Here is a 25,284-nt window from a genome sequence, read left to right on the forward strand (position 1 = left end):
CGCACTCAAGTCCAGCCTTGACTGCAGAAAGATGGTTGCAGTTATCTTCAGTCCTCAGCCTTAGTTTCTGATTCCTTCCTATCTTTCTCCTGCTCAGGTAGTCTCAGGATTTACAGCCATATTCATCAGAAAATGGGAAGGGGAATAAAGAAGCAGAATTAATAGCTGAATGTTTGCTACTGGTTTCTCTTTGTTTTAGAGATTTTTTTAGCAGGGATGGAAGCCAAGGTATTCTTTCTCTGTTAGGTCTTGCTAAGCAGATTGTGAAAAGCATCTGGCACAGAAATAAAGTGATACCTGAGCATACTCTGCACTTCAATAGTGCCTTTCATCCCAGAAGCTCAAAGTTGTGAAGCAACACGCCTGTTATTGTCCCTGTCATTATTTCTCATTTTAACTATGGGAAACAGAAATGTGGAGAGGTTAAATATCCTGCCCAAAGATGGAAGGCAGCCTCTAACAGAGCTAAAAATAAAAGGCTTTTCTACCTATCCCATATATCTGTCAACATTTCACATCTCTCACATCTATATGAATTCAATATTGTCTATTAAAAGAAAATCTTTGTCATCGCCTTTCCAGGTCAGGCCTAGGATTCAAGACTGGATTGTTGTTTGGCACTGAGTTTATTGGCACATAATTGCTATGCTGTACTGCTCTGCAGTAGATATCCCCTATCTGGGATATTGTTTTCTTGAACATTTTCAGGAATTCAAATAGAATCTTGAATTCAAGTTTTTACAGGGAGTGGTGGTGAAGGGGTGGGGAGAAGTGTGTGTGTGTGTGTGTGTGTGTGTGAAATAATTTTAAAGGCTTATCTAGCGCTTTAATTCTGTGCCAGACATGCCCAAAAGCTGGGCTTAAGGGAATATGCAGCAAAAATCTACTTCACCCCCTTGCAATGTCTTTTGCTTTGCAGTTTACCTGGAAACAATTCCAAAAGAAAAGAAGACCGCGTATGTGCAAGTTGGATCCTTGCTAGCATGAGATAGTTGTACCTTATGGTACCCAGGGAACAGTCAGAAAGGCCATATTTATTCTCTGATTGCCTTGCCATTGTGATATGGTGGGTAAATGTTGTTTCTTCTCCCTGTCTGGGTCTGCAAGGGAGCCTTCTGGATTAGGATTTCACTGTGGGACACACTGGTGATATTTTCTAGACTAGGGTTCCTTCACAGCCACAGCTGTTCCTCTAATAACAAGCCAGTCTCCTTTCCCTCAACAGAACCTGCAAGGTGAGTGCAAAATTCCACTTCAGTAACCCAGGTTTCTTTTTTAATTGCTTACAGACAAAAAGCCCCAGGAGGATGATGCTTTATTGCCTACATTTCACGATTTTCCACAATATACTTGTATATTTAAAAACATTTTCAAAAATACTCTGAATTTTCTTTTAGTAAGGCAGTAACAGCTTATAGCAGGGAGCCAAACTGCTAGTGATGAAAATGCACATTAAATGAACATTTCAATGTTATTAAAAATAATGTGCAGCCTTTGAAAAATGCAGGCCTAATATGATTTTGGAAAACAAATGAGGAGCTCTGATAAGTTTATAGCCATTGAATGCCTCCACGTAATGATTGTTGCTGACATTTTCATGTTTTATTTTTAATTGCTGCAGCTAATAGTGGTAATGAGATAAAAATGACAGTGGCTTGGGCATACCAGTAGCAATAGTGAAAAGGAGAGCACTGAGCTGGCCACAGCCCTGCTGGGCACCCGTCCTCCCTCATCTCTCCCAGATGGAGACACAAAGTACTCCAAGCCTCAGCGTTCCTTCTCCCTGCACAGCCCCAGGGAACAAGATGCAGAAGTGACCTTTAGGAGCCAAGGGAAGGACCTTTAGGACCACCACCAAGAGAAGTAGCAGGGGAAAAGCCACCCTTGTCTGACCGTTGGAGATGGGTGCTGCAGTTCAGCACTGGTGCACCCAGTGTTACAGCACTGCTTGGTACTGTATCAGGAGGGAAAGCAGCTTCTTCGTTAATCCTTGATGCAGAATTAAACCCAAAGCAGATGGTTCTCATGCAAGGTAGTGTGGACTTGAGCTTTGATTTAGAGAGCCTGCTGCTGGATTTATTTGGTGTGTGAGTAATTAAAACCTCTAGACTTGCTGATTCAGCCCCAGTTATGACCCTGATTTGATCATTGTATTGTTCCATTCCTAATCCTTTAGTGAGGTTAGAGCAGGTTAATCTCAGTGGAATGTTTGCTTAATTCTATCCTTGCTCATTTGTCCTCTTAAAATCTGCATAAAGAATGGAGAAATAGTAATTCTTTCAGCTTGTTTCAATTACTCTGAGAGCAAAGCTAATTCAGCTGAAGCAGCTTAAGAGGAACTTGATTGCATTTCTACAGTTCAGGCTCTGCGCCAACAAAAGATGAGGCACCTTCTTTGCTCCAGAGTGATGTTGATATGTTGCTGTGGTTAAAATATGGAACATGCCCATGTCTGGCTCTTGTATGGTGCACAACTTTTTCGCTAGTCTTATGCCTTGCTGCCCAAACCTGTCAGGCTCAGTATTTCTGCCTCTTTCGCTTGTCTTCTGGACTGCTGTGGCTCATTAGTAAAGCAGAAGAAATAGAATTGAGTGTATGGGTGTTCACCACATTCATTGTGAGAAGTAACAGGCTTTTTCTGTTAGCGCTGTCTCATCAGAAAGGCTTTTACTAGTGTCTCTGTTTCATCAGACAGGACTTGTGGCTAAATGCCCCTTTGGTGTGACCCAATATGGTTATCTTTATGGTCCTCTCTGGCAGTGAGGAATCGCATTTTTACAGTCATGACTGGTCCTGAAAACCAGAGATCTAGATTTCTTCTGTGAATGTAGAGATGGGTAAGAAGATGGCAGTCTCTCTGTTACTCTTCACAGAGTACTTCAGCAGCTGGGAAAGCAGAGCAGTGGTGTGGGAGAGTTGCTTTGTGGTGACTGGTTTTACCAGAAGATCTTTCACAGCTGACACACCTTTAGCACATAGAGGGAACACCAGCTGCCAAACACTCCTTACCACGTATGGTACAGATGCTAGGCAGGGGTTGGTTGGCAGCAAAGATTTTTTTCTATGCTAGATGTCTATCAAATCTGGGGAAGGAAGTACACTGTGGGCAGGAGGGGTGTCTTCATCCCTTTGTGCCGCACAGCTTACTGCACAGCAGCATGCAGGGGTGAGGACCTGGAAAAATGGAAAAAGAGCCTAGGGGAAGAGAAACACATCTAGGGGATCTGAAGTGATCTCAGACCAAAGACTTGCATATGCAGGAAGCTCTAGCAACGGCTCTGGGATATATTCCACTTTTCCTGAAAGCTTTTCTCCTTCTCACTCACTTGGTCTACATGAGATGACCCCATCTGTGAATGCACTGAGGAAATTATGCTTAGGCATCTTCTTCTGGAGTATAAACAGTAAATAACGTAGCATTCATAAGGGATATATTATTTCTCAGAGAAGCAGGATAGATGGGTGTGCTGCTGAAAGGGAGAGAAAAGGCGAGAAAATGTATCTATCTAAATGGAAATAACAGAATCTAAAATTAAACCTGAGCAGTGGGTATCTGTATGGACCATAGTCCCTGGCTGTCACAGGGAGTGCTTGGCACATGTCAGAGTGGATGGCTGAACAGAGAGAGAATTAGAATAATTCTTACTTTGTGCTACATGCAGCCTTTCAGTAGAAATTAAAGATGCTTTAATTTTACAAAACTTTGAGAGGCCATTACATTGTTGGGACAAATCAGCCACTGGAGTTCCCTTTTTCTCTTTTCCCAACCATGCTTCCAAACCTCTCTAGAGGTGGTGCTGCAGTGCCTGAGCTTGCGTTGGCTTTATTGTACTGGGTGGGGATTCATTCTGGTACCTCAGAGGGACGTAAGATGGCTCTTTTGCTAGAAGAGGAGGCCTGTCTGAGATGTACTAAGAAAGTAATAAAAGCCTCAAAAATAGGCAAGACAACAGCAAGAAAAGTTTCAAAGCATGACAATCTGTGGCTTCTGAACAACAGGGAGCTCCTGCTGCAGTGAGCAGAAAATATCATATTGGCCAAGGCACTTTGCTGCCAGAAATGTGGCTTTACAGACCACGGGAGAAATCTTTCAAACATGTTCTAATTTCTGTGCTTGTTTCGTGAGCCAAGTTCCTTCCTTGATTTTTACTAATATCATTCCCAAAAGCATTACAGAAGAGTGAAAAAAAGATTTAAGCCCATAGAAGAGAGGGCAAAATAGTATTAAACAGGATTTCATTTTGGGGGGCAAGGAATCACTATCCTCCAGCTCTGCAGTTAGTGAATGCACTTAACGGGAAAGTAGGAGAAAGTACATATGACTGGGTCCTTCCCTAAAAAGACGAGATCTATTTGTGACATACCCTTACTCCACGTGCCTGTTCCAAACCCTTTTTACTCTTACGCGTTCCTTGCCTCCACAGAAACACAAAGACAACTGAAATGAGCATAGTCAGAAAGACCTCTGAAGTGTGGTTTGATTTCGGCATTATATCTCCCCTTGACGGCTCACAGTGACACTGTATTGCCAATAGATTATAGGGTTGCAGCTATTTTCTACGCAGGAGAATACACAAAGGAACCCCCACCAGCCCTAGCAGTGCTCTCAATCAAGTAAAAACCCTTCAGCTTCCTGTTGCAGAGCTCTCTCTAGGATTCATGTATATTTTATCAAAGTTACATGCAATTCTGATACTTGTTTCTAAAGTGCTTTAGTATGAATCCCAAGATATAGTGAAATGCTGCAGTGGCCCTTTATAAAAAATCAAGTTTAGAACAGAGAAAAAAATGAAATGGCTTGACTTCATAGTATGTAATAAGAGCAAATTTGACTCAACAGGCTTCTATTGATATAAATAAGCAGAAGAAACACAAATGTACATCTATATGAAATCATTTCACTCCTTATAATTGTATCCTGGGAGCAGCAGGAGCAAAGAGGAGCATCACAGTTTCACCTCTCATAAATGAAGGTCCTGAACGGAACTAAAGCTATTTTTGGCCAAAAGTGCTTTTACAAGCCAACATGCAAGTCAACACACAAGAGCTATAGCCTCGGTGGTAACCAATTACTGTGAAGATAGTTTACAACAACATGGAATAAGGAAATAAAACCAAAGCTTGTATTTACAAGTTGGGATTCTAATTTTTTTTTATGTCTGAAGCTGTGAGGAAAAAAAATTCAGAAGAAAAGACTAATTTTTTAAGCTGTATTTCACTACTCCTTTGTCTTTCAGGCATTCACAAACTTTAGATCCAGAAGGATGGACAGAAAACATGTTCTGGTTACAGTATAATAAGGCATTTAGTTCGAAGTCAGCAAAAGTCAGTATGGTGTGTGTGTGAGGTGATTTAAAAAAAAGAATTCATTTTGTATGTAATAAAGGTTTAGTACTTACAGCTGTCCTCTTCTTCAGTAATACATTTCACAACATAACAGGCATAGATGAAGCCCGCCAGCTGAAACAAAATGTAATAATGTTAGATGTAAAGCAAATACAAGAGAATAAAGGGAGTTAGTTTTAGAAAAGTAACAACAGAGACAGAATAAAAAAAAAAAAAATAAATCACCAGACTTTGTTTGATGAGCTGATGATAATTCTTCACAACAGTTTGGTAATTTTAATTGGAAATAGTCAGGGATCTTTTGCATCTTTCTTGGAAAACACACCCTTCAATAAAACTTTCAAAAATTGATCAAAAATTTTACATTACTGAATTGTCATCTTTTTAATTATTGAAGACAAGAAAACCAAATGGATGGTTGGATGGATGGACTTTTAGTCTTTGAAAAATGTAAATATTTCTGTCAAAATCATATTTATTATTCAGCAAAATCTGACCCTCTAGCAGAACTCTGGTTTTTAGCAGAACTTTGCCAACTAAACTGAGGACAAATTCAGTACATTTGCAAACCAGCTATATAGTGATATTTTATCAGTTGAAATTAGGACTGTGGATTAGTGGGACTTGTTCACGTATCTGCAATAGCTCCCAAGCCTCAAGACATATCTAACTGCAGCATCTCATGCTGCAGCTGGAAAATGTGTATCTTCTTCCCTTCATTCGTCTCCTCAGAGCGTTCCCAGAAATGAATTGTAAACAGAAGCAAAAGGATTTTAAAAAATGAAAATCTGGAGTGGTTCTGGAGTACCACCCGGAAAAATAAAAAAGGGGAATAAATGGTCAACATCACACATGCCACGCGCCAAGTATCATGTGAGTCCTCTCTTAGTCCCTCCTGCAAGTTCTGTCATTGCTAGGAACTTAGACCAGAAGCAATAGGACAAATACTAGAGCAGCAGCATGTGCCATGTTACATGCTTTACACAGCTTCCCTTACATGTTGGTCTGCAGAGTTTTCTCTACTGATTGCCAACAAACTGTTTTTCATCCTTTAGCTGATCACTGACATTTGCATAGTAGGACTTCAGAGAATTCAGGTTGTTTGATATCTGTAGTGAAAAGGGAGCCATGCTGCCGAAATGTGTTATTCTGCACAGGTCACCTCACAGAGATCTTTTCATGAGCTGCAAACTCAGCTGTAGACTTTGGAAATTAGTTCTTTAAACAGATAATAAAACTGCCTAAAGGCTCCGGCCAGGACTGAGCTCTCTGTGTGTGCTGCAAACCCCATGTTTCAGACAAAGTAATCAGTGGCTCAGACAGTAAAAAGTGTTAAAACTGTCAGAAGACAATGTATTGTTATGAATGCTGGTTAGTGCAAATTGTTTTGGTTTTTTTTTTCACTAATCCAGGGCACTCCTACAATCACGGAAATATTGTGGGTTCTTGGAGCCCTTAATATTAGCCATATACATGAAAGGCAAACAAACCCATTTTGTTTCCTAGTGCCTTCATACCTGAGGCAGTCACTATGCCTGATTTACTCCATCTCTTACACAGATATTCCTGGTATTTGTCAGTTTTCTGTGTCTAAAGCTCTCCATACCTACAAGTGCTAGCTTCTAACAGCTATATGGGTGAGAGATAGCTAAAGGAAAAAAAAAGCAGCCATCCCCAAGACTTTTCCGAAGAGATCAAGACTTGATTTGGAGATCACACTGTAGCCAGCATAGATGTTGTCTGCTAACTGCTTAAGTTCCTGTTGGGAGCCCAGAAGCTGCATTACAATAGAACTAAATCATTAATTTTGTCATTTATAATAAATCTGCCTTATAGTGCTGCTGGGAAGATTTTACACCTGGGAACGATGAAATATTCACTGCTGGATACAAAGAACGCACTGTACCAAGAACAGTGGCATTCAGCTAATATCAGCATTTAATCTCTGTTTTATTGGATCACTCTTTCCTTTGGTTTCTTGGCTTCAGGACAGAGGCCTAATTTTCTCAACTGACTTATGCCCTGCATAACCCCATTGACTTCAATGACATGACATGGGGTTTAATTCAGCAACGAATTAGGTCCGGAAAGGTTTTTCATAAATGATGCTATTCTTGGATATGAACCTTGGCTTAATAGTTTCTCTGTTCTCTTTTTATAGACCATCAGATCCAAGATAGCTGAATAGTTACATATCTAGTAGGTCGAAATGGTAAAGCTTTTCTTGTAATACAGTTCAGTAGTTTACTATCTTCTAAAACACCTCAAGTTCACTAAACTTCTCTCACAAAGTGCAACAAACTGTATCACAAACTGCTTACAACTGATCTTTTAATTGTATTCAGTTGCATCCCTTAAATGTCTAGGGAACTCCTCTGATATATAAGCAAATCCTACAGCATTTCATCGGATGAGCTGGCTGATTAAAAGAGTGCCTTAAAGCTAGAAATCATTCTGTTCTAAATACAAATGGAAGTTTGTTTCCTATGAGACAATCAGAGTTCATAAAATAAACCTCCCCTTCTCCCACATTAATCCAACTCTTTGCTTGGTACACATACTAATTTTGTTTTAATTTGAACATCACATTAGGCTTTTTGTTGATTTTTCCCCCTCTTTTTTTAACCAAGCAATTTACCAGTTCTGATCCAGTGACAGCCGTTCAAGATTTATCTTCTAATTGCATCATCATCAGAGGGCACACACTCAGAGCTGCAGTTCAGAACAAACTGTGGCAGTTTTTACTCTGAGTATGCTCAATGGCCTGAGCTCATGGTGACCACTGAGACCTCTGCGATGAAGAACATGCTTCTTGGGTGGACCAAGACTTCCTGTAGGAAGGGTACAGCTCTGCATGTAGCAGAGATTTCTTGGGGACCAGTCATCTAAAATTATTAATGAATTCCCACATGGGTGAAGGGGTGTCCCAAAATTTACCACCTCTGTTATAGTGCAACATGCATTTCTTTGACCTTGTTTCTCTCAGAGAAACATGCTACAATGTACCTATATACAGCACAAAATAAAAAAAATAATTTTCCAACAAAACACTTCACTGAAGACACTCCTCATCTGCAGAAGAAATTAGAGAAAAAAACCCAAACCAAACCAACCCAACCTGACCCAAATGATAGAGGTTAGTCACATAGCTTAATATATTCCTGGGAGACCCTCACACATAGCAGTGCTAAATGCAGTATGAAACTTCAACAGAGGAGAGTCTTCCTGATTCAGTATTTCAGCAAGATTTTTGTCTTATGTGAGAAGGAAGTGAATGAGTCCTCAGAGATAAGAAGGAGCCTGTCTCAGAAAATCAGTTTAAAACTAGGAAAGCCAGCTTGAAAACTTGTTACTTTGCATCCTTTTTTTAAATCTATTTGTTTACCAAGCTTTCTTTTATAAACCATGTAGAAATAAATAGGTGCAATGAACAAATCAGTTCTGGATCCCAGACCCATCCAGATTAGGTGCCTACATCTGTCCCATTCACATTTTAATGCTGTAGTATGGGCCTCCAGAGGAGAAGGAACCATTAACAACATTCCTTCTTGGAGTAATTAGCAAATGCCTGTTTTTATGAACATAATTTTCTGCAGCTTGAAAAAATTGTCTCTTTACAACTTTCCCTGATGTGTCCATATGAAAGTATAAATGAGCACCGCTCTTTCTAAAAGTGACACATTACCCATCGCTGCACCAGCTCCCTGTGTGTTACTTTGATGGCATCTGATGACCATTTTTATATACAGTGATCTCAAACTTTTTTTTTTATTTTTTTTTTCTTCCATCTATAAACACCTTGATAAAACCATCATTTCTTCTCCTAAGGTAAAAACGAAGACTAGCAAAAGTCTAAAATAAGTCAGCAATATAACAGCAGTACTGAAGGTTTGGCAATGAGATTAATTATGGGATTAAGTTAATGCATTTTATTGCCTTATTATAGCTGTATAAGGCATAAAAAAAAAAAATGTAGACAGAATACTTCCTACCCAAATCAGCAGCATCCTGTAACAGTGCCAAAGACACTTAGGAAATCCCAGGTTTTCTGTGAGTGTACTTCCAGACTTGCTCAAAATGTCAAGTGCTGTGATCAAACTTGATCAGAATTGGTATTGATCAAAATCCTGTCTTGCTAATTTTTCTCATTTATTTTATGGAGACGAATGTTTTCATATACTGCAAATAGCACCACATTTGGGAAAAAGGCTATTATATGAAACCCTATCATTCCTGTTCAAGGCCCCCACCTTTCCCTCTTTTAAAGCAATATCTCTATAGATAATTATTAGGAGTTTTATTATTAAAACAGACACCTGAAAGAAAAATATGACAGCAAGGAAGAAGCAAAACCTAAAACTAGATAAGATCTGGCTGGAATAAGGCAATGAGGAAAAGGCTCAAGATGAAGATGAATGAGTTCAGGGTTGTGGAAATAGTACCTGATCTTGGCTTCAGTGAATGAGCATGTTCTACTCTGTAACTGGACTTTGTCAGGAAAAAAGGACTTTAGATTTAAAAACCAAAAAAACATTGTGTTTGCCTATGGAAAGATGTTATAGTATCTTCTGAAACAGCTGAGGCTTGTGCATTTACTTTCATTTTTGCAGGATTCTACAAACACTGTGGTTTTAAGATCTTAGCAAAAAATGGGCTAGTTCAGACAATAATAATGCAGAATTACATGGAGGTTAATTTTGGCCCTGGGAAATTTACATTACAAAGTGTCAATGTTACATGTCTACCCTTGTGCAATTTAATCAGATTTTTTAATTTTACAGGGGTTGTACATATAAAGCCTTTGTGATGCTGTGCATTTAAGGAATGGTGTTTCTTTAAATAGATTTTTGGAGGCTGGATATATATAAAAATATATTACGACCAACTGAAAAACTGGAGAATTACTATCTAGAAAGCTTCCAGTGTATTGATTTTCAGAAAAAAAAAATAAAAATTCATTATTCAGCAGAAAAGGTGAGATAGAGGCCTTTCTCTTATATTTGTAGAATTAAGTCAATGTCATGGGGGTTCTAAAACTGCCCCCTGCAAAAACCTTTTCAAGCATGATTCCACTGCCTGCAGCAGTAAGCATCAATGAGTGAACATCATTGCCAGAGTTTAATATAAAACTCAAGCTATGTTCCATGGAAACTACTCTATTGAGGTACGCTTTTATTTGTGCTTACATTTAATATTATGAGAACTCTGTCATTCCTCCAAGTTTAACTATCTTTCATCATGAAAGGAGCACTGGAAGACTATTGATATCAGGCCAGATTTCTGATAGGGAATGTAGACTGCGTGGCTTTGCAGTCATTCTTCTACAGAATTAACTATCTATGTGCTGCCTGGAAAGAATAATTCATCAGTATGGCCAAGTCGCTTTATTCTGTGAAACAAAATAATGTTAAGTTGCCATGTCCACAGGAATATCTAGTGGGAAATCATGAAATTTAAAACCAAACCAAATGCATAATTTCTTAGCCTACGTAGTTCTCAAATTCTTTTTCTTTCCTTTCTTAAGCTCAAAGCTGCCCCAGAGTTTTTTGATACCCCCCCCCAGCAGGCACAATAAAAACATGAATCATAAATACAGATAAATCTAGACACATTGGAAAATAGGAGTGCGATAAAAATTGCATTTATTTCAACTAGTTTATCATAATCTTTTTTTATATCAGCTGTCTAGAAGGTGCTTAGCCTAAAATATTTCTCAGTGGACTATTCAATTTTCTGGAGATTTCCTTTTTGTATAAGCGTTTGAAGATCACCGTGAAGACCTGCTAGAATACTTTTGTTTGAAATGCTGCTGGCACTTGAGAGCTGTTCTGTCATGTTCTGGGCAGCCATTCCCTTAGCGTCTTCCCTGGCAAGCTTTTTCACCTGATGAATTGAAGAGACCACAGGGGCACTGAAAATCACAGCACTGTGGCTTGTCAGATAGGAGCTGTGCAAACCTTTACAATGGTAGAAAGCAAGAGGTACTTACGTGTTTTGTAGCTGTATTACAGACACTCGGCTTGACCCAAATTTCCTGAAAGTTTAGACAGACTTTCCTGCAAATGTAATGTAAAACTTTCTACAAATCTTCCCTCTTTCTAGGTATTTCAGTGTGATTTATGCTTTTGATAACCACATGATATTTGGCACTTTCCCATGATTTAATCTCACAGCTGAAGAGTAGGATGCCCTTTTTCCTGCTTCAGACATCAAAACCAACCCAAAATATAGGACCTACCGGTTTGTATGGTATGGAACTAGGGATTGCTTATTGCAGACCTCTGTGCTAAGTGAACTGCAGAGCACCTTGTAGATTCAGGCTTGGTGCAGAACTTTATATTCCTGCTCCCACAGGTGAAATGCCCCAGCTGGGACTGACAAGCTGACCTGTGATGATCCCCAGATCACAGCTTAGAGTAATGACAGGGCTGAGAAGCCAGGAGCAAATTCACCATCAGCTGCATTCAGCACGTACTGGGTTCAGCTCAAGTGTGCATTGCTCCACGCAGGCTGAATGCATTAGTGCTGCAAATTGATTAGGGTTAAAGGATATATTTGATTACATATTTTCATTAATTTCATCCAAACTGAGTCTATGGGAAGTCCTGAAAATGGAAAAGTCCATTGCTCTGTTTCTTCTCACAACGTAGATCTGAAACCCAACTTGTCACTGTTAGAACAGAGCTCTGATTGTACAGAGGTCAACAGCATGTGGTGACTGCTGTTCACATCAAAGGGATTTAGCCATTAGAGCAGTGTAGATTGAGAAAAATAATTTCATTTATTTTTAAAACAAGGCCAGCTGCCTCTATCCACTCAGCAACACCAAAACCGCAAAACAAAGAATGAAGTTGAAGCAAAATGAGTAAAAGGCTTTAAAATACTTATCATCCTGGTCATTCTGTTAATAATAGGAATAGATTATTAAAGCAAAAGTGTATATGTGTCTGTATGTGGGCTTTGCTTTGAAGGTTTTATAGAAAGAAAACTTGTATGGAAAAAAACTTTGGATTCTCTTGTCTTCTAGGAATACTTTGGAATGGTTTAATCACATGACTTTGGTATCTGACTGCCTTTGGCAGCAGTATCTTTTCTTATCATTATGTTTAACTATGTGTCACCTTTTCCAGACAGCCATAGGATTAGGATAAGAAAAATTGGTTTTTTATGCTGCAGATCTAAGAAAACCACTGACTGCTCAAAGCCTACCAAATGAAAGCCTAGCATTTTAAATTGAACTGCATTAGAAGAAAGAGTTGATTATCAATGCTACTCAGTCTTTGGAAGGGCAGTAGGAAAGAAACTGCATATTTGAAGTTTGTGCAGATTGTATAGGGGGAAATATTTTGATGGTACAAGAGAGCTCTGAATTCTTGATAAACAAACACATATGAGTGCTTCTGTTCAGTGAAAACCCACCCCTCCATGTTGAGGCACCCATATGGCAAGTGAAGCTCGACGATGTGGGTGTGAATATTGGGGGCTCACATCCGGGAAACAGAAGCATTCAGAGGAGACTGAGTAGAGGATGAGAGATTAACATGTTGTCGAGCCTGCTGGTTTCTCAGGACTGTGGCCAACCACAAAAACTGTGTAGAGTAAAAGTTCAGAAAGGAAGCACAGGTTATTTGCCCTTCTTCATCATTACATATTTGATTAAGTTAGAGCAATGCTGTCAATAAATGGCAAGAGCCAGAACATTTCATCAGAGGTGAGAGAGACTTTCCAGTAACAACTGACTCTTTCCCTGTGATGTTATTTTTTTTCCCTGTGATGCTATTATTTTTCCCTGTGATGAATTGCTGTTTATTTGAAGGTTCTGATGGTGGTCATACGGTCAAGAAGCTTCATGGTGCACGACAGCTTTGGCACTACACCAGCTTCATGGTGGTGGTCATGGCGTTAAGGCCTAATGATGCTCTCATCAAAGTGCTCCTCTGATAGCTGGTGATGGCAGTGTTGGCAAGGCAGACTGACGTATGATATGCAAAGTGCACCGCTCAGCTGAAGCAGCTCTTCAGCAATCTGAAGAGTCAAGTTCATTAACTTACAGAAAGAAAACCAAATAAAGCAATTATAGGAAAAGCCGTAGATGGTATGATCTAGATGAATAGGGCCTGAAGTGATAAACCTGAACATTGATTTATTATTAAAATACAGTAATAGCAATTCAGAATTCAGTAGGAATTGCGGACTAACAGCAGAGGAATAGACTGATCCTTTTGACAGTGCCATCAGCAGCAGAGCTACCAAGAAGGTGACTAAGTCACGGGGAGGCTTTGCCTGTGTTCTCTGGCTGGCTGTGCCCATGCACAAGATGGGAAGGTGGGATGTCTAACAGGATAGCCTTTCTCTCAGGAAATGCATGTAAGGAAGATGAGGAACAATGAACTTATCTTAACCAAATAGCTCCCTCAAACTCCACGCTCTGAAGTAAGGAAAGAGAGGTATCTCAGTGAAAGTAAAAAGCAGCCTCCATGGGGTGCTCCACATCATTGCATCTCCCCAAGATCCATACATCTAGCAAATGTGCTGCTTAGCACAAACATTTTGCTCTAAATGCACAACATAACAGCATCAAGTGTCAAGGGGGTTTCAAGGTCAACAAAACCTGTTCCTGTGGCATCTAATGTTTAAAGTAACTGAACTCAGCTCATGTTTCAATGCTATTTTCCCTCTTAGCATTAGCCTACTGCAGGCTTTTTCCACCTTTGTAATCCATAATAAAAGATATGTTTCAGTGCTACCTTTTCCATTCAGCAAAATCAGCTAAGCAGACTTCAAAAAGCAAATGCCAAAGTGCTTTGTGAAACCTTTCCTGCAAAAGGAGAACCACTGGAGAGTTTAAAGGAGTATCACACCATGTAGCCTAGGCTGGCACAAAGAGAGATTACATGCTAGAGCTTCCAAGTGGAAGGACTGTTTGAATTCCATGGCCAAAGGTACCTTTCCTCTTACAGCCCTTCTGCTGAAGGGCAGGGGATCACTACCTTGTTTATTCAGCATGAAAGATAGTGATCTCCTTGGCCCGAACGGAAATAGCTTGATGGCAAAGGTCCCAGTCACCTCCTGGGGTGGCAGAATACATATGAATAAATTCTGCACTATGTGTGACCAAAAAACCGTGATCCTTTTCGCTGAGGATTCCAGTAACATCATATCACATGAGGCATCTGGGGGAAATGGCGAATTATTAAGAGAGAACATTCTCGGAAAGGCCATGTCCTCAGAGTCTGTGCCTCATTGCAGAAAGTTAAGTGGATGAGTTATATCTGACAGTTTATGAACCTTGTTAATATAATGCAGTACCTGGGAGTGTGCCAGCCATGGTGATCAAGGAAGTCTAAATTAGAGCTCTGCCACTGACAGACATCAGATGCCCATTTAAAACTGTTTCATCTGAACTGAGCATGTCTCTCATCCTCTAAAGCAGTGATTGTCAGCTTGAAGCTCTGAAGCTCTGTGTGGCTCTCAGTAGCCAGCACACATCTCTTCCCTAGGTCTCAGTAAGAGGCTGTTTAACATGCTGATGCAGAAGCTGCTCTGGTAGGAAGAGCACAAGTGACAGCAGTACCTTGACATATTAGTCTCCATGAAAAATGTGAAGTTTGTAGGTTTTTTAACCCACATGTGGTGAAGGCTGCAGCTCTGTCACCTGTTCCAGGCACAGGTCACTCAGAGCAATCCACACACTAGCAGATTGGGATGACTTGGCCACTGCAGGAGAGGTGAGGCAAAGCTTCTGCACCAGCTGAGAAGGACAATCACCATCCAGCCTCCACACTGGCAATGGACTGCATGAAGTGAGAGAAAAGGCCATAGCCCTTTTCCTTCTGCTCTGGCAGCAGCACGCACAGTAGCCACCATGCTGGGACAGCAGCTGTGTTCCTTTTTTGTCCCTGAAAACACTGTGCCTTTCTCCTTGCCTCCAGAACCTCTCACTTCTGTGATGCAGTGTATGCTCTAACATGAACTTCAAAACAGCACAATCCAGGCTGTTGTTCCCCCGCCTTTTTTTTTATCCTTACAAAATCTGTAAAATGGAGATAATAGTGCCTGTTTCACCAGGGCACTGTAAGGTTCCAGGCATCATTATGACTTCTGGTTTGAAAATTTTGTTGGAAAGCATGAAAAGTGCTACATATTCTACTAAAGATTGTAATGTTGAGTACTCTGCAAAGAATAACAGAATGTGTTAACACTTCTTTTTTAATATTTTTTACATTTAATTTGTGTAGTCAAACTGTTTATAGTGCAATTTTTTTGCAATTCTCAGATTCAGCTCTGGCAGAGAATACATGTTTGGTTGTGTCCTTGGTTCAGAAATTTGGTGTTCTTTACTTGAAGAGATGCACCAAGTCTTGGAAAAATGAAAAGCAATGTTATGTCCTGCTGAGGGACAGAAGAAATGATTCTTAGATATTTGGTTCTCCTACATCTCCAGTTCATTGCCAGAATTGAGAAGTATGACCTTATTTCATCTGGTTACATTGCCTTGGCAGAATAAAGGGCAGGGAGGATAATTTAATTGGTGAGACACTAGAAAACGCAACATGACACTGTGCAATGAGGTCTAACTTGCACAGGCATCTTTGAAGACAGCTGAGCTGTGCCTCTGCATAGCAACAATAAACATAGTGTTAAGCCAAAGCACATCATATTTAATAACGTTTATTTTCCTCTGGTTTCCTATATATCCACAGTAAGTGGAAAAAGTTCTATTGATATCTTCAAAAGTTAATGAAAGAGGTATTAGAGTTTTAGGGAAATTGTGCATAGTGTTGAGTTGGACCTCTCAGAAGAAGGTACAAAAAATTCTCTTGTTGCATGTAAGTTCTAATCATATTTCCAGTTCAATGGCTTTCATCTGGAATGTTTTCTATGATTAGCCTATTTTCAAATATCCAGATACATGATGCTATTCAGCAGCAAACAAAATTTTACCTACTAGGAAGCACCAGGAGAATGTTCCAAAAGAGGATGAAAAACATTAATTACAGTATAATGCACTGGAGAACTGCATGAGAAAAAAGAAACAGTATCTGAAGGTATAATTTGTTTTGTCAGAGGAGCACAATGGATCATGCCTTTTTGCATAATTTGTGAAGTTTACAATAAATTGTAAAAAAACCCCAACAACCCAAACTTTACCTTAATCAACTGAAATATAATATATCATACAAATATCATTCTGAAATACCTTGGCATTGCCAGGTAAATATGGAAATCAGTCTCTGCTAGGAGGACTGAAAACAGAATCTGACAAACAGTTGATGCTGTGTGGAAAAACCTTACTCTGAGCTAGCGAGAAGCCCTTACCAGCTACTTTGGACTTTTGCCTCACACAGTGACAAGGTGCCAGAGATGATAATTGAAGCTAAAATATGTATGTTCTGCTGTTACAAATCACTGTGTAAGGTGATTACTCCTATAGGCCATGTATCTGCAGGCAACTAGCAATCCATTTTACCAAATTATTCCCCTTGATTCACAGAGAAATCTTTGGAAGTTCTTCCACACTTATACTTAGATAAAAGAAAAAAAAAAAATTGGGCAGAGTGGAAAAATATGTTATATAAAGTACACCTGACATAGAAACCCAATTTTTAAATTGACCAAGGGATTTTAGGAGCTCATTGATGATTAGGTGGAGAAATGTGTGAATGAGTTTTGAAAGTGGAATTTGAGAGCTTTTGACAAAATTTTATCTTTATAAACATCATCTCAATTTAGACTTCTATTTTATCCTATTTGATAGCAATGAATGCAAAGTGATAGTTGCATTTTTTCACACAGAACTCCAGATAATCTGAATTAAACCATAACATTTCTTGATAACCCTTGCTAATCAGGTGAATAGATCCCGCAATCCTTCACTATGGAGGAAAAACAATTGTCTTTTAACAACTCCATCCCTATTATGCTTTATTACTTTGATAAATGCTGTGCCCATCACTGGGGAGGTTATTGTAATTCTGAAGATATGTATTAATATATTGTTTGATCTAAGATTTAAAATAAACTACCTTATCTTTGTGAAGGCTCCTCATTACAGATGAGCTACACTTTCCTAAACTCATAGATTTGTTTGTTTTTTCACATTTAGTGCAGTAAATCATTAATACTATCTTTTGAATGCTCAAGAAGATACATAATTCTTGGAAAATGTACAACAGTATTAGAGGGCAATAAATCATCAATCTGCAGTAACACAAGTCTGCAGCATGAACATGGGAATATACAAGGTATAACACATTAAGTATGCAAGTCCAGTGGAAGGCCAAAGACATTGCAGAATAAATTTACAGTCATAGAAAAATGGAGGAAAACCAAACAGAGTCTGAAAAACCCTCAATATTTTATGCCAAGACAAATGAAACAGCAGCCAAACATTCAGTGAACAGGGACTGGAATGGCAGCAGGCCTTATTAAAGCTAAAAGGTACAATTTGCAGGGTTTGACATATGAGTGTGCTACTCAAATAAAAGAGATCCTCTGGTTAGATGTCTACAAATCAGAGCTGACACAGGTCTCATAAGCAGGTCTCTCTTTCCCAAAGAACTGAAGCAGGTCAGATACATTAATAATACTGAAGAAAAAGGTTAAAATTAAAGTTGAAAATGCCAAGAGACCTCACACCCAAAATTTGTTAGGGCAGAAACATCCCATTTCCAAAAGTGCTACAGGTTGTGTCTAACCAGTTCGGCTAAACTGCTGTAATCTGGTAGTTTTGGTCCCTTTGCTTGCAAGTCTGGGGACCTGGTTGGGACAAGCACAGTTCCTGCTTGGCACATGTCCCTCTGCAATGAAAGAAACATATTTGCTGAGGCAGGTGGCTGTTTACGTGCCCAGAAAGCCTGGGTGCTCACAAGCTTCTCATGAAAGGTTTGCAAAATTGACACCAAAGGCATAATTTCATGACAAGGTGATAGACTTCATGCTTAATATGTGCCTGATTAGCAGGTGCTTGCCTCTGAATTTCACTCTAATCTTCAGCATGCTGCAATTTAGCCAGTTGTATACTTTATACAACTGGGCAGCAAACAGATGTGAAGCCCTGCTGATATTCAGAGATATGTTAATTGCATGATTCATGAAGATACCTATATTATCTAGAGGATGGCATTTAACACAAAAGCCTGCTTTGGGATCTTTTTGTTCCTCATTCTGATCATTTGGTCAAGCCATCTTATTCAACTTCAACACAAAATCTGAATAATGATTCCCCATCCGTTTGGTTTGAAACTGACAGAGCCACCCTAACGCTCTTCTGTATCCCTTTGGAGATAACCTTCCAATTTCCTTTTAACCTTCTTTTTAGGTCATTAAATTTCTCTACCAAATATGAAGATCCTGATGATGGCATATTTTTTCTTCATTCTTATATCGGTTTACTTGATCTTGAGGTCTTACTGAGCCCACTGAGTTGTGCAGTTCATTGTCCTTGCTGCTGCCTCAGTCAGGCATAATCATTCACCATGGAGGTTCTTCTCTGATGGGGAAGGTTCAGAGAAGAACTGTGAAAATGATCAGTGGACTACAGGGAGGAGATGAAGCAGTTTAGCTAAGCAAAGGAGACTAAACTTCATCACAAACCATAAAAACAGGGAGTAAAATGTTGCTAATGACAGGATGATGCAGTTCTTTAAATAAATATATTGTAAGCATCTAGACTGAAAGATAGAAATTTGACAAGTTAAAGGTAAATTTTAATAAAAATTGTGGTGAGCTTTCCATCATAGGACATTTTAAGATCAAGATTAAATGTATTTTTAACTGTAGTTCAGGCAGGAATTAATTCAGAGAATCTCTATGCCTGTGTTATTAGGAGGTCAAACTAGGTAATTGCAGCATTTTGTTCTGGCTTTATGATTTTTGACTCTAATGTAGTGCATGCAATATCAGTATGCAACAATTTTAGTGTATAGTAGTATTTGTGGGGGGAAAAAACAAAAACAAACCCAAAACCAAAACCAAACCCAAACCGCACAAAAGTGGAAAAATGAGCACTTTGCTTTAGTGGAAAAATAGCACAGAAACTTGTAGTGATAGTGAAGTATTTGCAATTAGTATCTAACTCACTCAGCTACAGGAAAGTACAATTACCTTCAACTGTATTATGATTTCTTTTACTATTTTCTTCTTGAGTAAATTAACTTCAATTTACACTTTCAGTAATAAGTAGCACAGTGAATATTACACCATTATTACTACACCTAATTCACTAGGTATGTAATTGACATTGCTATTTATATAGTGCTGAATTAAATCCAAAGAATCCCAGGAAAGGAGTAACCAGCTTATTCCAGACCTCACCTTAATATTTAATATGGAAATATGGGAAAAGGAGGCACACCTGGAAAGCTTCAACCCTTACGTGAGGAACTGCCTCTGAATCTTCAGAAAGGAAGAAAGTACTACCTTAAAATATACTGCTGAAACAAAATGCAGAGGATTTAAAGATGGTAAAAAACACCAGGGACTAGGGTAAAGAGAAGGGAATGAGGGAACATGTCACCTTGACTCTTTCTTTCACTTCTTCTTTTTTTTCTAATTCTTCATTTTTTATGGAGCATAATATTTCTGACTTTTCTATTCTACAGAGGGCTGTGGATTAGTATGAAATGTGCAGAGGGACAAAATTTCAAAATAGGCATTGTACTGCTGGCAGGAGGTTGCCTGAGGCAAACATCTCCTCTCTGCTGATCACCACATAACCACAGTGCCAGACATTTGATTTTATGAAATGATCAGGTGCAGAGACTGAAGGCTACGAGCACACCGGGGCAGCACATCTCTGGTGGAGCCCTCCCTCATCAGCAAGCAGCCTTAATGGAACGTATTAAAATAAGTGAACTGTAGAGCCAGCAATGACAGGAAGTTGTACAGTGACATAAATCAAGTGTCTTATGGAATAGGGCCACACTAATGAGACAGAGGCACCATGCTGCCTAAAGAACTAGAAATACTTTATCTTCATAAAATAAAGTACATTCTTGGGACCTGGGTAATTAACGATGCAGGGAAATATACTCTGGCTACGGCTATGTTGCTAAATAGGAAAGGGCCAAGGGCCAGTCTCTGGCTTCAAGGCCAAATTGTGTAGACCGGCTGTTGTCTGCACCACTTTGGTGCATCTCCAGCTAAAGCACAGGGGCTGTGTAACACTTAATTGAGATTTCTATGAGTCCTACATGGTGAGACTTACAGCTCTGAGGCAATGACATCTTCTCTGGTTTTTTTTTATCAGTTCAGAGTGTCCGAAATAATGAGGGCTGTGTCACAGCCCAACAGAGTGAGGTTTTGCCTTCTAGTATACTATCGCTGTACCATAAAATGGCTGTGTCATACGCATCCAAGTTTTTCTCAAAATGAAGGTGACAAGGCAGAGGAGAGACAGCAGAAAACATTCTTGTTTGATATTAATGTCTGCTTTGAGATGTTCCGTTGATTTTCTCTTGTCTTTAACTCTGCAAAATACTCCTGGATGCAAAATGAGGGTGGTGTCATGCTTTTTGGATGTAGCAGGAGGGTATGAGGAGGTGCTGGAGGGTTTGAAACAACTGGGGATTACATGGTGCTCTCTTATCCATCCTGCCTTTTGTGAGAGGTCTCTGAAAGGAGCTATCTCCAGGAATGTGTGCATGTACTGTCATAGAAAATGCTTGTGAGAGTACCCAAAACTCTCGCAAGGGCATTAGCTAAAAAAGGCGGGGCATTAGCCAAAAAAATAAGCAGCGTAATTTATCAGGAGTCCAGTGCTCAAGTTCTGTCTCTGGCCCTCTCTTACTATGAACACAGATGTACCCTTTGAGGGCACTCACTTTTTAAGCCTTTCAACATCTATGATCCAAAGGGCTGCCAGCATACTTGAAACACATATTGTTAGTGGTGTTTATTATTTCTATTATCGTTATTATTAAACATTTAATATTGATATAAAAATTACATCACATAATATTAAATTTCAATAATAATAATAAAAAAATCATATTAATTCCAAGCTTACAGTAGTATTTCATAGACAGCCGTGTTGAGATTATTGGTCTCCTGAATATTAATACAAACGAGTGCAGCAATTGCTGCACAACTGGAACCAGTCAGACAGATGAAGAGCCTAGTTTCCCTTCACATTTTTCCACTTACCATACTTAAGATATTCCTTGCGTCTGTGTGGGGATGTACTCCCTCTCTCAGTTGGAAGTGAGGTCTCTGGCATTTGCATTCACCTTATTTTGTGAGCTGTTCATTCACTTGTATGGTCGTTAATGCACATAAATATCTCAAAGGCAAGTTCCAGGAGGATGGTACCAGACTCTTTTCAGTGCTGCCCAGCAAGAGGACGAGGAGTAATGGCCACAAGCTAAACCACAGGAAGTTTCACTTAAACATGAGGAAGAACTTCTTTACATTGAGGGTGGCAGAGAATTGGAACAGGCTGCCCAGGGAGGCTGTGCAGTCTCCTCTGGAGATATTCAAATCCTGCCTGGATGTGTTCCTTTGTAACCTGCTCTAGGTGGCCCTGCCTTGGCAGGGTGGTTGGACTAGATGATCTCCAGAGGTCCCTTCCAAAACTAATGATTCTGTGGTTCTGTGCATAAAATAGATGGTGCTCTTTATAAATCATAGTGTTTTCTCCACTTCTTTTTTCCAAGAATGCTAAGATTTCCTGTCAGACATCCCTTCTCTTCCTACCCCCACCAGCTTTCAGAAGAGGATGAAAAAACAGTGAAACTACTTGCTAGATATTTGCTGTTTTAAAACATTTCCCTGCAAAGAATATGTGTGTGTGTGTTCGTGCGCATGTGTATGTGCACATGTGTGAGAGAGAGAGGAGATATTTTGGCGCAAAGAGACTAGCTCTACTTGTTGCTCCATTCTTGCTGCTTCTTACAGTTTATGAGTTTCTGTGTGCAAGGAATGTATTTTCCTCTTCAGACTATCTGGTGAAAAGATGTTACAGAAAATACAGCTTGACAGCATCCAGTCACCACTCTTTAAAGGCTCTGATATCATGGCACACCAACACTGAGCATTAATGTCATCTAGGCTTTTTATTCAGCTTTAGTTTAGTAACTAGTTAAGTAAATATTTAAACAGAGAATCAAGGAAAGCTCAGCGTAGACACTAGCATCAAAAAGAATGTTTCCTGCTGTGTCTGCTTAATCTTTGTGTCCTTACTATGAGAAAAATGTAAATGGATGCGACATAGGCATTTTATGGCAGTGAAAGAGTGCACTAGCAGAAATCAGAACACGTAATATAGCAACTTCATGAGCTATTTTTGAGATCTAGATTAAATACAGTAAAATCTGCCCAGTAGAAGCAGGTCTGTATGTAGCACCATTTGTCCAGCTCTCCATCAGAACTGATGAATCTGAACTCTCTTTCCACATAAACCTTCAAGCCAACAAAAATAAGTAATTCCAATGAATTTCTTTTTTTTCCCTCCACATAAGCCAAGGAATTTACAACAAGGTTATAGCAGAACAGCAGGTAACTTATTACCTCCCTTTTCAAGTAGGGAATGGAAGATACGATGAGATAAAGTGGTTTACCAGGAGGTCACTGTGTCCTCATACTCTGAGTGGAATTTAGAACACAGGCTCTAATACTGACTCAGACACTGAATTTCCATATGATTTCAGGTACAAATAAAAATTCTCTATCAGCAATATTAGAACTCATTAGTAACTGGGTCTCAGCCAATATTTAATTCAACAGACATGAAGGAAAAGAAGTTCTTCTTAAGGGAAAGTAGAAATACTTTTGCAGTTGAGCCCACTATCTGTCTAAGAGTTTTGCACCATGTCTAAGAGTTTTGCACAAAGAACTATCGTGGTTTGAGCCCAGCCAGTAACTCGGAACCACGCAGCCGCTCACTCACTCCCCCCACTTCTTCCTCCCCTTCTTCCTACCCCTGCTCCTGGAGGGATGGGAAGGAGAATCAACAGAATGTAACTCCCACGGGTTGAGATAAGAGCAGCCCCGTAACTAAGGTATAATACAAAACCACTACTGCTACCACCAATGATAATAATGATGAGGGAAATAACAAGGGGAGAGGATACAATTGCTCACCACTCGCTGACCGATACCCAGCCTGACCCGAGCAGTGATCTCTTGCCACATATGTGCACCATATGTGCACACCTGAGTTTGCAACAGCAATTTCTCATTCAGGTTTGAGCTTCCTGCGCTGACCACTACCTGTGTTCTTATCAGTTAGCACTCAGTTCTGCTGATAGCATCGTATGGCTAAGACCTCTGTCATCATACCTCTACACACTCTGTATTTGCTGTATTCCGTAACAAGCATTTACAGAAGAAAGGAGAAACAAAAAAGCAAGTCAGTTTTCTGGCCTGTTAACAACTACCTTTTTAGTCCCCATTCTTTCCACATTCTGATACTATTTCCTGATAAATCTTTTATCTCACAGGCATCTCTTCCTCATTTCTACTTTTACTTTTAAAGGCTTTATATTAGGTCTATGCACTAAAAGGAAAGCATTTAAAAAACGCTTGACTTATTCGTAAAACACCTACACAGCAATCTGCACACATGAGTTTTCCTTTCACCTTGTCTCAAAGCATCACAAGTTTTTTTCTCTGGCAGTCTTGCATGTTTTGGTTTCTTCCTTATTTTTGCTAAGCTGTTCTTTGATAAGGTTCAGCTGGGGAAAGTCATTTCTCTCAGGACTCAATCAGGTTTTTACATCAATTAGGCTAACTGACAGAAGGTTTAACACATTTCTTAATAATGACTGCAAATATGTTCTTGGAAGAAACTCCAAAGCAGAGGGGGAAAAACAAACAAACAAACAAACAAAAAAAAACCTAAAAAAGAAAGACAAAACTCTTTTCTAGTAAAATAATTTTGGAAATATTTTAAAGGCAAACCACCAGGAAAGAAGTTTCCTAATGAACAGCTATCTCATCATGGCTGAAACAGCTCTCAGCCCGAAAGTCTGTGTCACACCAAAATGATCACCCTAAGCCTGATCATGAAAATGTAAACTATCATAAAGTATAAGAGAGTATAGATGTGCAAAAAAGACATATTTGAAGACAAAAAATACATAACTAGCCACCAAACTACCCTCAATCTCCCAAACAAAACAAAATTTCCAATTCTGGAAAGACTTACAGTTTTTTTTCCTGATCTTGTAACAGGACACCTGAAATAATTTGTGCTTATTCACATTAGCTGTCAATCTTTTTTAACTTTGGCTAAACCTCATTAAGCTAAACCTCATAACTCAAGCATTGAGCTTATGGCACAGTTTATGTTAGAATACAACACTGTATGTTAAACCATAATTCTCTGTTTTGGGTTCTAGTCTTTTATATCAATAGAAACAATAGGGTGCTTCTGAAATGCAAAGATCTGCCCTTTCTTGATCTTTTAGTTTCCATGTTGTCATTCTGCCTCTGTTAGCCTGTGCTCTGTGCTGCAGGAAAACAACAGAAAAATACAGTTCATTACTCTTCAGAATAACCCAGTCATAAAATAATTTCAGAAGAGGAATCCCTGAGGGAGATATTTAACCTCAGTCTTTTCTGATGTTTCTGAACATCTGGCCACCCTACTTGATAAACCTTCTAGCAGTGTTGGGGTTTTTTGAAGGTCTGTGCTGCACAAAACCCAAACAAACAGTTTAGTGAGTAAGAGCCCTTAGGGATGAAGTGTTTAAAGCAGTACTAAGGAATTATATACATAAATCCCTTGGACATATTTTCTGTGTAGTACATTTAAAACCAACACTCTATTACTTCGCATTGCTCCACTGGAATTGGAATCAGTGTCAAACTGCAGCAGTGCTTTAAAATAAATGGGCCATGCTGCAGTACTTGTGTGTATGTATGAATAACAGGGAAGAAGGCCATGACATCTCTAAGTAAATATGGCATATGTTGAATCCAACTGCCAAAATGACA

At 39.3% G+C, this 25,284-nt stretch overlaps 1 protein-coding gene across 3 annotated transcripts in view; it reads right to left on the reverse strand.

The window, feature by feature from the left end:
- The window catches only part of NKAIN2 (sodium/potassium transporting ATPase interacting 2), a 538,764-nt gene that overhangs the window by 19,231 nt on the left and 494,249 nt on the right, over positions 1-25,284 (reverse strand). For all 3 annotated transcript variants that reach the window (XR_003991789.1, XR_003991790.1, XM_030489215.1), the window contains exon 5: positions 5,400-5,460. Coding sequence is in view for 1 of the 3 variants with exons in the window: in XM_030489215.1 (XP_030345075.1) it covers positions 5,400-5,460 (61 nt within the window). In the remaining 2 variants the exon portion in view is untranslated. The remainder of the gene's footprint in view (positions 1-5,399; positions 5,461-25,284) is intronic.

This window comes from Strigops habroptila, chromosome 6 (genome assembly GCF_004027225.2).
Source record: "Strigops habroptila isolate Jane chromosome 6, bStrHab1.2.pri, whole genome shotgun sequence".
Lineage (NCBI taxonomy): Eukaryota > Metazoa > Chordata > Aves > Psittaciformes > Psittacidae > Strigops > Strigops habroptila.